Below are 15,636 nucleotides of genomic sequence, written 5' to 3'. Positions count from 1 at the left end.
ATGTGCGGGGGGGTGGGGGTGGGGGGGAGATTGTGTGTTTGTATATGTGAGTGTGTGCCTCCAACCTCCATCTCTGAGACGTCAAAGAGACAGAGGCAGGTTTTTATAGAGGCCAGAGCAGAGACAATGTAGAGAGGTTCCTCTCTCCTCTCTTCCTGGGGCTCCATGCTCTAAATGCAGGCCTACGTATGCCAGAAACTTCACCACACACACACAGTCAGACACAGACGCGCAGACACACACACACACACGCATATGTACAACTGATTTCCATGTGAATGGATGCCTCTGTAATCGCTGGATGTGTCAGGCGAGAGCGAGCGTTTGAATTTGAGGGAGGGAAGGATGGAAGGAGCGAGAGAGGGAGGAAGGGAGTGAGTACAGGGTAAGCTGGTTTTGTTTGCCCACGACAAAATAGAAAAGGGAAAACAGCTGAAATGTTTTTCTCTACCGAGTCTGAGTCACGAAGTCATTGTGTCAGTTCACGCACAAAGCACAACATCCCCGCAGTGTCTTCTCCCTCTGGTTTCTCCTCCCTCTGGTTTCTCCTCCCTCCGCTTCTTTACTTCTCCCCCTGGTTTCTCCTCCCTCCGCTTCTTTACTTCTCCCCATGGTTTCTCCTCCCTCCGCTTCTTTACTTCTCCCCCTGGTTTCTCCTCCCTCCGCTTCTTTACTTCTCCCTCTTGTTTCTCCTCCCTCCGCTTCTTTACTTCTCCCCATGGTTTCTCCTCCCTCCGCTTCTTTACTTCTCCCCCTGGTTTCTCCTCCCTCCGCTTCTTTACTTCTCCCCCTGGTTTCTCCTCCCTCCGCTTCTTTACTTCTCCCCCTGGTTTCTCCTCCCTCCGCTTCTTTACTTCTCCCTCTGGTTTCTCCTCCCTCCGCTTCTTTACTTCTCCCTCTGGTTTCTCCTCCCTCTGCTTCTTTACTTCTCCCTCTGGTTTCTTCTCCCCCTGGTTTCTCCTCCCTCCGCTTCTTTACTTCTCCCTCTGGTTTCTCCTCCCTCCGCTTCTTTACTTCTCCTTCTGGTTTCTCCTCCCTCCGCTTCTTTACTTCTCCTTCTGGTTTCTCCTCCCTCTGCTTCTTTACTTCTCCCCCTGGTTTCTCCTCCCTCCGCTTCTTTACATCTCCCCCTGGTTTCTCCTCCCTCCGCTTCTTTACTTCTCCCCCTGGTTTCTCCTCCCTCCGCTTCTTTACTTCTCCCCATGGTTTCTCCTCCCTCCGCTTCTTTACTTCTCCCCCTGGTTTCTCCTCCCTCCGCTTCTTTACTTCTCCCTCTGGTTTCTCCTCCCTCCGCTTCTTTACTTCTCCCCATGGTTTCTCCTCCCTCCGCTTCTTTACTTCTCCCCCTGGTTTCTCCTCCCTCCGCTTCTTTACTTCTCCCCCTGGTTTCGTCTCCCTCCGCTTCTTTACTTCTCCCCCTGGTTTCTCCTCCCTCCGCTTCTTTACTTCTCCCTCTGGTTTCTCCTCCCTCCGCTTCTTTACTTCTCCCTCTGGTTTCTCCTCCCTCTGCTTCTTTACTTCTCCCTCTGGTTTCTTCTCCCCCTGGTTTCTCCTCCCTCCGCTTCTTTACTTCTCCCTCTGGTTTCTCCTCCCTCCGCTTCTTTACTTCTCCTTCTGGTTTCTCCTCCCTCCGCTTCTTTACTTCTCCTTCTGGTTTCTCCTCCCTCTGCTTCTTTACTTCTCCCCCTGGTTTCTCCTCCCTCCGCTTCTTTACATCTCCCCCTGGTTTCTCCTCCCTCCGCTTCTTTACTTCTCCCCCTGGTTTCTCCTCCCTCCGCTTCTTTACTTCTCCCCCTGGTTTCTCCTCCCTCCGCTTCTTTACTTCTCCCTCTGGTTTCTCCTCCCTCCGCTTCTTTACTTCTCCCTCTGGTTTCTTCTCCCTCTGGTTTCTCCTCCCTCCGCTTCTTTACTTCTCACTCTGGTTTCTCCTCCCTCCGCTTCTTTACTTCTCCCTCTGGTTCCTCCTCCCTCCGCTTCTTTACTTATCCCTCTGGTTTCTCCTCCTTCCGCTTCTTTACTTCTCCCTCTGGTTTCTCCTCCCTCCGCTTCTTTACTTCTCCCCCTGGTTTCTCCTCCCTCCGCTTCTTTACTTCTCCCCCTGGTTTCTCCTCCCTCCGCTTCTTTACTTCTCCCCCTGGTTTTCCCTGTCTTGTTTGTGACATCTCCGAGTGAAAATACAACAAAAGTAATTTCTTAATCTGTACATGCGGCTCATTGTGTGTGGAGAGAGAGAGAGAGAGAGAGAAAGCAATGGAGAAAGGCAGTGTTGTTGGCTGCTTGGTACCTTTTCAAAGCCACTCATAGTAATTCCATTCAACATTGACTGCATTTGAGTACTTGATTGACATAACCCAGTCAGTAAAGAGCTTTGACATAAAAGGCATCCCTGTGTTGTCTCATATGAAGTTCATCCATTGTCAGTTGCACACTTTCATTCAAAATAGCCTTTTGTGAGATAACCTTTTGTTTGCTGATTGGATTGAATTAGGTATGTCTCAGTCAGTGAAGCGCAGTCTATGGCCCCTCTATGTTTGTCTGTGGTTAAAGTCAAAGTAGGCTACAATGCTATAAAAGCACTCAAGAAGACAAGACAAACCAATAAGACAAGCCAACAAATAAACATACAAAACCCGTATATGATGAAACACAACAGATGAATTCATCTCTCTCTATCACCTAGTAAGTTTCTAACCAAAGAGGTTCTGTGGACTGCAGCTTCTTTGGGTCTAATGTCTCTACTCTACTGCTGTCCTCTCCTGCAGGCTCTCGGTTCCCCAGCCCCAGACTGACAGCGAGGCCCAGTCGGAAGCGGGCCCTGCCCATCTCTCCCCTGTCGGAGCACAGCTTCGACCTGCAGACCATGATCCGCAGCTCGCCAAACTCCCTGGTCACCATCCTCAACAACTCCCGCTCCAGCTCCTCCACCAATGGCTCTTACGGACACCTCTCTGCCGGGGCCATCAGGTACGGGATAAGGGCTGCAAAATTTCAGTAACTTCCAGTTTTTCCAGAAATTCTGGTTGGAGGATTCCCGGATTTCCTGCTTATTTTAGCGATTTCTGAAAAACCTGGAGATTTTGGGAAAGTCGGGTACAGGATGAAAAAAAAGGGCCAACATCGTACACAAACATATCTTTCGGTCACTCTGGAGGACTGTGGGTACGGGGATGGAGGGCCTGGGGCAGAGCCTATGTTTGTGTGGGATGTTGTTATAGTGTAGGCGGGGGGTGTATTAGGATGTGGTGGACCAGTGAGGTTTCCCAAGTAAAGGCAAACAACATGGGAGGAGGGCTGGCTTAGAGTCAATAAAGTTGGCTATACAGCACGGACAGATTTGTCACCAGGCTACTGTGTGTGCGTGTGTCTCCTCTGCCGCCCCATCTCCTGGTGGGCCTTGTTCACCTATTTACCCAGTCTCCCTGGAGGCATGTGTCAGTCATCCACACACCCTCCCAAACACCACCCCCCTGATACACACTATCACCGAAATGACAGAGAGAGAAAAAGAGAGAGGGAGATCCATACCCGGAGCCATTGATCAGCGATCTGAAAGGAGAACCTGATCAATCACAAGCCACTGTGGCCCATGTGACAAGGCCAATGATAGGGTCCCCAGACTGATGAGTGATATGACAAGCGGATGGGCCCCCAAATGCGTCTCGGCCCATTGATTTCCACTCGGTGCCTGTAATAAGCTCAGCAGACATATGGGTCCGGGCTGAGAGGCTGAGAACAGGCGTCAGGCAGGCAGAATGAATGGAGGCCCATCACGCGTGACTGCTATTGAAACATAGAGACTTGTGTTTACCTGGCGCTACCTCTGTTTATAGAGAGAGCTTTTACAGTACGGTGGGCGGTTTGGATTCTGTTTTAATCTATGGTGTATGTAAACACCCTAACTTTAATGTAGACCTATGGGGAAGGAAGGGTACCCGTGATCTAGGTCTTTTAGAGTAGGGGAAAGCTAGCATGCAGACTGTGCAATGTGAAGGGACTGTAGTTATAGACTAGGCCTGATTATACTGTTGAGTTTGTACACAGTGGAGAGATGATGTAGTTTAACTAAGGTTGCACATTTCTAAGGTTCCCTACATTTTTATCCTTCTGATTCCGGGAATCCGCAAATAGGGATTTCCAGAAAACCTTAGAATTTGGGGATTTAATTTTTTTTTTTTTACATTATTTGTTTACCTTGATTTTACCAGGCAGGTCAATTAAGAACAAATTCTTATTTACGATGACGGCCTGGCAAGGGACCACAACGGTAATTCACGGTGCTAACAAGCTGATCATTCATTGCCAGGGATCTGTCTTGGTCCCTGTGGTTCCAGTGTTACAACAACTCCTGTCAGATTGTCCTCAGGGATGAGGAGCTAGCCAAAAAATATATATTTATTCTCTCTCTCCCTTTTGTTTCCCCCTCATTTTTCCTCGGTGCCATTTCAAATACATCCGAATGTATTTTCATAGAGGTAGAGTAAATATTGATAATGGGAAAGGTTGTTTAAAAAAAAAAATCCAGCACCTGCACAAAGTCTTGTTGTATGTTTCTCGTCAACTAAATACTAATCATGATATTGTTTCCCTCCAGTCCGGCTTTGAGTTTCGCTTACCCTCCCACCCCAGTGGCACTTCAGATGCACCAGCAGCTGCTTGGTCGGCAACCAGGGATTGTGGGTTCTGCATTCGGCCACAGTCCGCCCCTCATCCACCCCTCCCCGGCCTTCGCCACCCAGCGTCCAGTCCCAGGCATCCCTCCCCCTGGCCTGACCCCCAGCGAACGCTCCGTCATCTCCAATGACTCCTCTCAGGTGAGAGACTTCTCCCTCCACTGCGGCAGAAGCCTCTGCGATTCATCATCACAGGTAATAGATAGATAGCGCTGCCATGTGCTAGCCACACGCTAGCAGCGTTCCGGGTAGCCTAAACAGGTACAAGGCACAGACAGGAAGAAGTAGAAGCAGGCCACTCCGCGCTCTGGCCTCATGGGAGTGGGGGTCTCCTGGATGTGTTGTTTTGGACTGGGAACGTTGTTTCCGGAACGTTCTGTTTCACGTGAGAAACAACAAGGGCCTTGTTAGCATAGGATCCCATCACTGACACCATTAATCACACAGGAGGAATACAAGGATTCAAACTGGAATATTGACATGGATGGATGGATCCCACGGTGTTTCCCTTTACCTCTCTCCATTCCTAATGTACGTGGGGGCTTGCATTTCAAGCAAATATTCAATTATTCCTCTTTATTTATACCTTCCAATTTATTTTTCTTTTTTCAAAATGGCATCTGGTACGTTCTTCACCCTCTGAGGTGCCTAGTTGTGTTAGAGAACTATATAAATAATCTTCTGAAACCATTCCACCATTCTGTCCAACCCTGGGGAAACAACCAGGATCATATACTACCTTGCATTTCATATACTACCAATTTAATTTGTTCTATTTCTCCAAATGCAATTACGCTGTATCTATTAGCAGGATCTCAGTGACTCTAGTGTCAAGATGTCTCACTGTTAAATGGAAATGACATTCCATATTCCCGGAGTAAACATTCTAACTAAGAAGTCTAATTACACAGACACGAGCCAAGGAATCTTTCCAGGCCAGTTCAGCTTTCCTTTTTCCTTTTTTAAAATGTATTTCTGTCTCGCCTGCCTTGCAACAGGGAACTCCCCTTTGGCTTGCAGGGCCAGTCAGGCCAGAGTCAGGTCATCATCCAAAGGTGAAGCCGGATAGACGACCCCTGTATAAAAACTTTGGCTTATTAAATTGCCTCAAATGTAATAGTCAACAAGCTGCGTTATGCTCCCTTTTAGTAGGATAAACTAGATCCCTTGGAACAGTATCAAGCAGAATGTAATCACACAATTGCATGTAAATGTTCATTTATGCTCATCATTTATGGTCATTCCATCATAAAGGATGTTGAAGTGAAGTTATTGTGGTTGTTCCTACAGACCAAACCCACTAGCGAGTCAGCGGTGAGCAGCACTGGGGACCCCATGCACCACAAACGCTCCAAGATCAAACCGGACGAGGAGCTACTCAGCCCAGGGGCCGTATGTTGCCAGGTGAATCTAACTGCTCCACCATTTATCATGCAGTCCAATGAACAGGTACTCTTATGCAGTATTAGAAAAAGGGGTATGCTTATGGTATTATATGCTACAAGACGAGATGAGGATAATGAACAGAACTGATGGTTTACTGCGTCGGCAGCCGTAGAATAGGATGTGTACGCTTGTACTGTTCAATTCTGTTCACACAACGCATAAACGGGCGTGCGCACATACACACACTCAGTCATTCACTCAGACGGAGAGCTTTGGGGCCAATTATGTGACGTACTGTAAAACGATTTATTTATTTGCCTGTTTCATTCGGCTGCTTGTTCGAGCTACCGCCTCAGAAGCGATAAGCCACATTGATCTTGGCGACACCAGAAGGAAATTGTTTTTCCTTTTAATCAGATGCTTAAGTGAATGGGGGAAAAATGAAAGAGAAATTAGACTGCATGTTTTCTAAAGGGCTCTCTGTGCGCTTGTGTCTGCAATGAGGCCTCTAAAGTGACTCTGTGCACGTACAATAGAAGCAAGCCTGTAGACTCAGAGATCCACATTCGGTGAATGAAACTCTTTTCTCTGTTCTCTCTCACACTCTCTGTTTCTCTCCATCTCTCTCTGCCTTCCCCTGCCGTTGCAGGCCGGTACTAGCAGTAGGCCGAGGTGATTTTCACGAACCAGAACTTTGCCAGAGAAAAACCTTGTACGCCCTAGGCTCCCGTGTTGCAGTCTCCAGTACTCTCCAGGCTGCCCAGTCATGTAATGTTAACGGTGACAGTGAAATATGTCTTGAGTAATGGAGCAACATTGAGCAGGAAGTTAGGGTTAGATTCCTGAAATACTCGGCTCAGACCTGTCATAGCTCAACTCCCAACACAGAGCGGAGCTTTCAGTACTACATTTCCGCTCCCAGACTGACGTTTTACTCCCTGTGTGCTGAACAAGGCCAGATTCACACGATTACACCTGTGGAAACGCGTAACAGAATCAGCCTGGTTGGTTAGGGGAGGGTACAGTAGGGGGAGAGAATGTTTTGGTTGTGACTGTGGACTTGACTGTAAGGAGGTCTGTGAAAAGCATGTGTAACCACAGCCTTTTACGTAAACATATATATTTTTTTCAGACGATAAGTTCCGAGCTGACATGGTCTTACTTACTGTATGCAATATTATACAATATACTTACTGTATGCAATATTATACAATATACTTACTGTATGCAATATTATACAATATACTTACTGTATGCAATATTATACAATATACTTACTGTATGCAATATTATACAATATACTTACTGTATGCAATATTTCAAATTTGGTTGTTCTCTGCGCTCTAACTCTTCTCTAGTGTCTCAATGGTTAACCTCTTGGACAACCAGGTACATTTTGTAACAACTCTCCGGTTGTTCTCACCTGACAAAATAGAGGTGGCAGGTTAAAAAATGAATACGTTGCCTGTCAGTGAAGTGTCTTTTGATTTAGATTTATTAGCATCCCCATTAGCCGACGCCGAAGGCGACAGCTCGTCTTACTGGGGTCCGACACATAACGAAAAAGACATTACAGACAAAAGATTTTATAATTTACATACATTTAAAAACGTGAACATGTAGTGTGTGTCCATCTATCAGTTACACATACCTGTCGGTACATACACACAACAAGTAGGTCATACACTTTATTTGTTTTTTGAAACCAGGTTTGCTGTTCACTTGTGCTACATAAGATGGAAGGGAGTTCCATGCACCCATGGCTGTGTATAATACTGTACCTTTCCTTGAATTTGTTCTGGACCTGGGGACTGAGAAAAGACCTGGTCTGGTGGGGTAAATGTGTGTGTCAGTACTGTGTGTACTTTTACTATGCAAAACAGTTTGGAATTTCCAACACATACAAATAAGTGATTCAGTCAGTCTTTCCTCAACTCTCAGACAAGATAGATTGGCATGCATAGTATTAATATTAGCCCTCTGATTACAATGAAGAGCAAGATGTGCCGCTCTGTCCTGACCCTGAAGGACTTGCTTTGTGGACTGTGATGTCAAAAAAGCAGAGCATCTCTTTATTACGGATGGACTTCTGCCCATCTTCACAACCATTTAATCCACACCATTCATTTCCAGATTCAGCTGAGGTCTAGAATTTAGGGAATGATTTGTACCAAATACATGCTCTTAGTTTTAGAGATGTTCAGGACCAGTTTATTACTGACTGTCTATTCCAAAGCTGACTGCAACTATTTTTCGTTCAGTGACTTCATCAACAGTTTCTCCTTATTTTTGTTGAGTTTAGTCACATAATTTCTCAATTTGCAGTACGTTAGCCAGTCAGATGTCCAGCCAGATTTATTAGCCACTCCTTTTGCCCCATCTCTTTCAACCATACAGTTTTTAATTTCCTCATCAATCCATGGAGCCTTAACAGTTCTAACAGGCCGTTTCTTAACAGCTGCATGTTTATCAATAATTGGAAGAAGTAATGTAATAAATTCCTCAAGTACAGCGTCTGGATGCTCTTTGTTAATCACAACCGATCAACAAATATTTGACATCATCCAAATAAGAGTCACAGCAAAATATTTAGCATAATCTCTTATACACTATTTTAGGCCCCGTTTTTGGAACTTTGGCTTTCCTGGACAAAGCCACTATATAGTGATCACTGCATCCAATGGGTACGGATACAGATTTAGATCAAAGTTCTACAGTATTAGTAAAAATGTGATCAATACATGTGGATGATTTTGTTCCTGTGTTTATAGACACACTAGTAGGTTGATTAATAATCTGAACCAGATTACAGGCACTGGTTACAGTGAGAAGCTTCCTCTTAAGTGGATAGCTTGATGAAACCAGTCAATATTCAGGTCCTCAAGAAATTAGATCTCTCTGTTTACATCACATACACTATCAAGCAATTCACACATATTATTTAGACACTGACTGTTAGCACTTGGTGGCCTACAGCAACACCACAAAATAAAAAGCTTTAGATATGCAAGGTGAACCTGCAATCACAACACTTCAATAACACTTGACATAAGATCTTCTCTAAGCATTACAGGGATATGGCTCTGAATATATACAGCAACACCTCCCCCATAAGCATTCTTCTATAGATGTCATATCCTTGTATTGCTACTGCTGTATCTTCAAAGAAATGATCTGAGTATCAGAAATGGCTAATATATGAATGTTATCTGATGTTACCAAGTTATTGATTTCACGAACCGTATTTCGCTACATATAATATGGGCTATTTTCAGCCCTTTACTGAGTATCTTATCAGAGATAGACATAATATGGAAAAGCGCAAACCAAGCAAGAGAAATGTACATACATTCAGTAGTCCATTAATCAGTGTGTGTGTCTCTGTGTGTGTGTGTGTGTGTGTGTGTGTGTGTGTGTGTGTGTGTGTGTGTGCGTGCGTGTGCGCGCGCGCTGTGGGGCTGAAGCTACAAACCCATAGGCTTGGCACTCTCATCCCTTCCAGGCTTTTGGGAGGGAGGGTGGACAATGAGCCTGTCTCTGGCAGCTTTCATGGCTGGGATAAGTTATTTCCTCTTCTGGCGCACAGCTTCAGGATTGTCCTTGTTGAGGAAGATGCACATTCCTCTCAAGTTCTTGGCTCTTTCCAGAACAGTTACCTTGTCCTTGAACCTCAGGAACTTGACCACTATCGGAATGGGCCTGTTATCTGGGCCGGTGGTTATCTGGGCCGTTTTCCAGTCCTGTGGGCGCGTTCCACCTCAATCATCCTGTGGTCTCATGTGGAGATTGTGCATTTCCATCCACAACAATGTTGTTCCGCCTTGATTGTCCCTTGAGATAATGTGATTTCTCCGTCATTGTGAACATGGATTCCCATACCGAACTGATGTCCTCTCGTAATGACTTACACCTTTGCCGTTCTCCTGTTTAAACTCATCAAGCTGAGCCTGGGAGGACTTTGTTCAGGTCCTGGACTTCTCTGGTCAGGTCATCCATTATTTTATTAGTTGACTCCACCAGAATTTAGACACAACACACAACAGCTATTTTCTTGTTGTTGTAACAACTGTTTGTAGAACTCTTTTTGTTAGTTTAAAAGATCCTTCGCCTGTGATACAGAGACACCACTGTCCTCAACGTTACTCCCGTCCGGCTTTGGTCTTTGTCATAGTAGCAACGTAGGTTACGCCGTTACTCCTAGCAGTTCCAGACAGGGCAGGTCACAGGGAAGTTTGAAAACAACAACAACAACAACAACAACAACAACAACAAACATCGGGGATCTCGACAGCCACAAGGCCGGGACAATCTTCTAAACCTCAAGGAAAACCCCACTAGCTTGATAGGCAGCTAGCTAGCAGCTAGGCTAGACCCAGCCTTGGTCAGCAGGATCACTGGACAGATAGTGGCGGTCCCAGCAACTGATGCCAACCGTGTCGCTGTAGCTAGCGAGGAACCAAACTTTTTCAATAGACTGTAAAAACGTTTTTTTTCTCTCTCATTTTATTCAACTGTTACAATGCACCTGCAAAAAAGATAGCTCAGATGTGCGAGTGCCTTTGGAATTTTAAAACTTTCCAAAACAAATTACTTTCGAAAACAACAAACCGAGCTCTCCCTCGTTCCACGTTCAACAAGAAGTGACGCGAGTGGGGAAATCTGTTCTCGCTGTAACACAATCAGTGTTTGGTTATTGTAACACGGTTAGTGTTGGGTCACTACTGTAAAACAGTCCGTTTTGGGTCCTCTTTTGTAACTCTGTTGTGTTTCTGTACTGTAGGACCATCCTGATGGGATGACTCTTGTGAAGGAGGAAGGGGACAAGGACGACAGCAAGCAGGAGCCAGAGGTGGTGTACGAGACCAACTGCCACTGGGAGAGCTGCCACCGGGAGTTTGACACCCAGGAGCAGCTAGTACATGTGAGTACCTGGTCATTCAGTATTGAAGCCTTCAATTCCAGGAGGCAGAATCAATAGGAGACTATGGTGTCTGGTTTTGCGATACAAACTCTGTCAATTTCAAGTTCAAAACGTTATGACACATTTAGAATGCAGATACTGTGCAAATAATAGAGCAGTAAGTAGGACACCCGGTTTAGAAGTGCATTTTAGGAGCCCCCTCCTCCAAGTCAACTGGTCCTATAGTTCTCCTGGACTTCTGTCCCCAGTCATAACACCCTCTCCACACTCTGGTCCAGCAGCCTCCCCCTGTATGTCACCATGTTCAGTGTTCAGTGCAGAGTGTTCTGCAGCCTACAGGCGTTGAGTAATGCCCTTGCCGGATTCCAGATTGGTTTCGGGGACGATGGTTAATGGGCTCAAAGGCTGCCGAGCACGTCTCTGTTGTGCTACGACACTAACTGATTTGGCCGGCACTGACTAGACTAAATCCTGCACAACCAGGCCGTGAGCCTCCACTGTTCTGTACTGTCTACACGTCTGTACCGTATTGACTGTAATATACTCCCCCCATCTGTCATACAGCTCCTCACACTGCCCAGGACTCTCATCCTGTAGAGCCTGAGGGCCTATTCTTAACCCAACTATTAATGATATTGCTGATGCCGTTGGTGTTGGTCTGGTCTCCCCTGTGACCCGGCTGTGTGCTACTTACCACTAGGCCCACTGAGAGGGGAGATTTGACTTCACTCTCAGTGTTTGATACATGAGAGCTGGAGCTGAGGGGCTGATGGTGAGAAGGAAGCCACCGTGGTGTCCCTTTTAACTACATGTATCTTCAAGCGCGCGCGCACGCACGCACACACACACGCACGCACGCACGCACGCACGCACGCACGCACACACACACACACACACACACACACACACACACACACACACACACACACACACACACACACACCAACCACCCCCATCAGCACACATCTGATAGATAGCTCCCCAGCTCTCCACGGCTGTCTATCCCGGCGTCTGACATTGCAATCCGCGGCCGCGGCGGTAACCCCTATCTATAATTGATATCCTCAGCGCGGAATGGGCTGCCTCCCGCGTTTGAAGGGCTCTGCTCAAAGGTTGAGGATCTTGACAAGTTCTTGCCCCTGTTTCCGGGGGGCAGGGCGATTTGGGCCGGGGTGAGGGCGGTGCATCATACTGGGTAAGAGCTTGTTCACTCTCCTTTTAGTTCCACTGGGTGAACATCTGTTTTACCCTAACAATGTCCACTCTCCACACACTAACTACCCTGACCTCGCGTAGGTTTCACTGCTGTGCATCTGAGAAGAGATACTGCTCCATGTCAGGAAATAGTCAACACGTCCTCATTGTCTTTTCCCCTTGCAAGTTCACTCAGAATAGTGTTTTTCTCTCTCCGACATTGTATTTTATTTCTCATTTTATGTGCCCATGCAGATAGGGTTAGCCGGGACATGCTAATGAAACTATTTGCCTAGCGAACCCCTCCCCTCAAATTCAGCAAGCGGGGGAGAAAACCCTCTTATCTCCACCCCTCCCCCTCCTCACCCCCACCCCAGGGTTGTAGGATAAGTATAGTATTTGGACCACAGTGTCTCTCCTCTAATGCTGGGAGGGGGGTCCATACAGCCAAACAATGGGATATCCCTTCCCCCTTTATTTAAGCTCATCTTATAGAATGATTATGGAGAGAAATAATAGAATATGCCTCCAGCCTGGCTTTGATTGGTAGTGTGAGGTAAAGTTAACGACATAGTTTTCAGTTCTGATACATTTGGAATTGTTTGATTGTTTTCAATCGATTGTTCTTTGTCAATAGTCTGATATTAGGCAAAAAGTCTAAATTAAACTGCTATCTGAAGCAAGTGAGGCAAGTTATACACTTCAAAACTACTATTTGAAGTGTTAAAAAAAGTGATGGTTACGAAGATGAAGATGAATTGGAATTCAAATCCGCCGTACGCCACCCTCATTGCTTTCCACCTTGGTTCAAAAGCGGCTCCTGTCGCGCTCCTGATGCACATTTTTACACTCTACAAATGCACTGGCGCCAGGACACGCTGTGCCCGTTCCTTTATCATCCGCGTTTAAGCGCTCTCGGTGCCGCTGATAAGATAAACATCGCATCTACGCAATTTAGCTCACTTATCTGGCCTACCCAGTCAGCAAAAGCGAGGCGGGTGTCAATTTTCAGTTGCTGTATTTATTTAATTTCTTTCTCCCTCCCTCTCTCTCTCTCTATCACTTATTTCAACTCTGCCTCTCTACATCGACCTCCCTTCCCCCACTTCACCCTCCTAAAACTCCAATACCTTTTTTAGCATCACTCTCACGCTCACGCTCCCGCTCGTCTTCTCTCCTTTTCCTCTGTACCCTCCGAGGGAGCACTTTTAAAGATAAGCAGTCGGTGCTGGATTCTTTAATGTCTCTGTCTGAGATGTTTGGGGGGTTTTGAACTGGGGTGTCTTTGGAGAGATGTTGCAGAGTCTAAGTGGGTGGGGGGTCAGAAAGGGTCTCAAATGGGGTGACCCTGAGCTGGGTTGTGTGTGTACCTGCGTGTTGAAAGTAGCAGTCAACTTCGACCCCCCCCTCCCCCTATTCTGGGTCATCTCCCTAGGTGGCGTTGTAATGCCCTTGCTCTTAGATGGAGATGGCATGATGTTAGCGTTAGCTCCCTTGTTAGCTCCCCCAGTATACAACCATGCTATAAGGCGGTGGTTGCAGCCTGCGTGCCTCCCCGGTGTTGAGGGGAGATAAAGTTGGGCTCAGTCAGAATGCGGCCCCCTCTCCGCCTGCTGGCGCAGCCCTTTAATTGGTAAAATGCAGATTCTTTTTTGATCAGGAGAAGGATTAGGCACCTTATCTGTCTGGAGTATCTTACTCCAAGATGAAAAGGCTGTGCTGAATTACACATGCCAGTTCTAAACCCCCCCTCCCTCCTCCACTCCCTCACTCTCTCCCTCCCTCCTTCCCTCCATATCCCTCCCTCCCTTGCCTCTTTTTCCCAATTTTTTCTTTCTTTGCACAAAGCACTTCAGCAATTGACATCACAAAAGAGCATATGATTTATTAGGCTCAGTTTGATAAAGCTAAACGGTGTTGCGGGTCCCACAGCTTAGTGAAATTGCCTTGTAAACAGGCCCTATTTTCATGCACGCTTGCATTCTAATGTATGTCCCAGAAAGAGTTTGATAAGGATGCACTGTAGATGGATTTTGAAGTGGTTGGGGAAAATGGAGGAAAGTGGTTAAGTATTGATGGGATTCTGTGTATCTGGTGTGTTTATGTGTATGCATGTGTAGCTATAATACATGCACAGCACATTCTCCAGAGTTAAATCAACACCAAGTGTTTAACACTGAAAGTGTGGACCCGTATAGACACTGGAACAGTGTTACATTAACACTTTCCTTAGTATAATGCCTTATTTGCATATTTCCCATGGTGCCTTGCCTTTCAAGTGACTTGTAGAGATACCACCATCCATTTTCAGTCCTTTGGAATTCACCAAGATCCTAAGCGAGTATGTTAACATTAAAATGTAATTCTTTAACACAATACAATATGTATTTTATAAGGCCTTATTTTGAGGGCCTAGATTTACCCTAATACAGTGGCCTAAAATGCATGGTTTACAGGCCACAGCAGGCCCGCAAGTCACATTATACTGGCTTGCAAAGTGACGTGTAAATCCTATTGGAATCTAGTGATGTTACGTTTGATACTGGAGCTCTGAGGCATGCGTCGAAATGGCTAAGTAGTTAACTTCGAAGTAGTGTGCCGATGCGCGTGTCACTTTATCAGATGTACGTCATCTATGACGTCCGACGCTTCGTCTGATCAAGTGCTTTTTCCAAAATGCGAGATCCCACTGATTTCGATGTGGTTCCGGTGCTTTCTTCGATGCTGCTTTCAAACACTGACCTCTACTGGATACCGTACTTATAAATATAGTTAGGATTTTTGTACTTGTTGTTCCACCTGACCGGTAGCTTAGCAGGTAGCATAGGGAACTACGGAACATTCAGGAACAGATATGAGGTCGAATCCCGTTGAAGTCACACTATTTCAAAAATGGTTTTATGTGAAAGCACACTTTTCTGCACTGTTGTCCAAATCATTTGTTGTATTTAGTATAGTATAAGCTTCTGTCTTAAGCATCCTAAATAGTGCCATAGATTCCGTTTTTGAAAAATAGTCAACTTGAAGGCAAAAAAGGGAAGCATGAAGTAAGATGCGAACCTGCTAATCCAACTGATTGTAGGCTATTAAAGCCAACGACTTGCCGCTGCGCCATGGTGTTTTGATAAAAGCAGTGGAGGGGGGAAAAATCTGATAATCACACGTTGCTATTTATTGCTGACCAGCAGATGTCACTAATTGTGAACAGATAAGGAAGCTCTGAGTAATGAACTTATTTTCGACAACATTGGCTGGAAAGCCTCAATACTTCAGGAAGCCTCGTTTCCCCATCACGTTTGGAAATCAGCCAGAGAGGGGATAGCCAACCTTTGTAATTTGTCATTTGTAGCTACAGCCTGCATTCAGAATGACTCCCAGGGTTGGGAAGACTATGATATAAGACTACCTAAAGCAATTGGAACAACCATTTCCGTAACGGGTGCAATAAATCCAAGTAACATATTA

At 45.9% G+C, this 15,636-nt stretch overlaps 1 protein-coding gene across 1 annotated transcript in view; it reads left to right on the top strand.

The window, feature by feature from the left end:
- LOC118372833 (transcriptional activator GLI3-like) overlaps positions 1-15,636 on the top strand; it is a 138,545-nt gene that overhangs the window by 110,239 nt on the left and 12,670 nt on the right. The window contains exons 7-10 of the mRNA XM_052505248.1: positions 2,763-2,964; positions 4,592-4,811; positions 5,961-6,074; positions 10,837-10,977. Coding sequence (XP_052361208.1) covers positions 2,763-2,964; positions 4,592-4,811; positions 5,961-6,074; positions 10,837-10,977 — 677 coding nt within the window. The remainder of the gene's footprint in view (positions 1-2,762; positions 2,965-4,591; positions 4,812-5,960; positions 6,075-10,836; positions 10,978-15,636) is intronic.

Source organism: Oncorhynchus keta, chromosome 4 (assembly GCF_023373465.1).
Source record: "Oncorhynchus keta strain PuntledgeMale-10-30-2019 chromosome 4, Oket_V2, whole genome shotgun sequence".
NCBI classification, from domain to species: Eukaryota; Metazoa; Chordata; class Actinopteri; order Salmoniformes; family Salmonidae; genus Oncorhynchus; species Oncorhynchus keta.
This window is presented reverse-complemented; position numbering and strand designations above follow the sequence as displayed.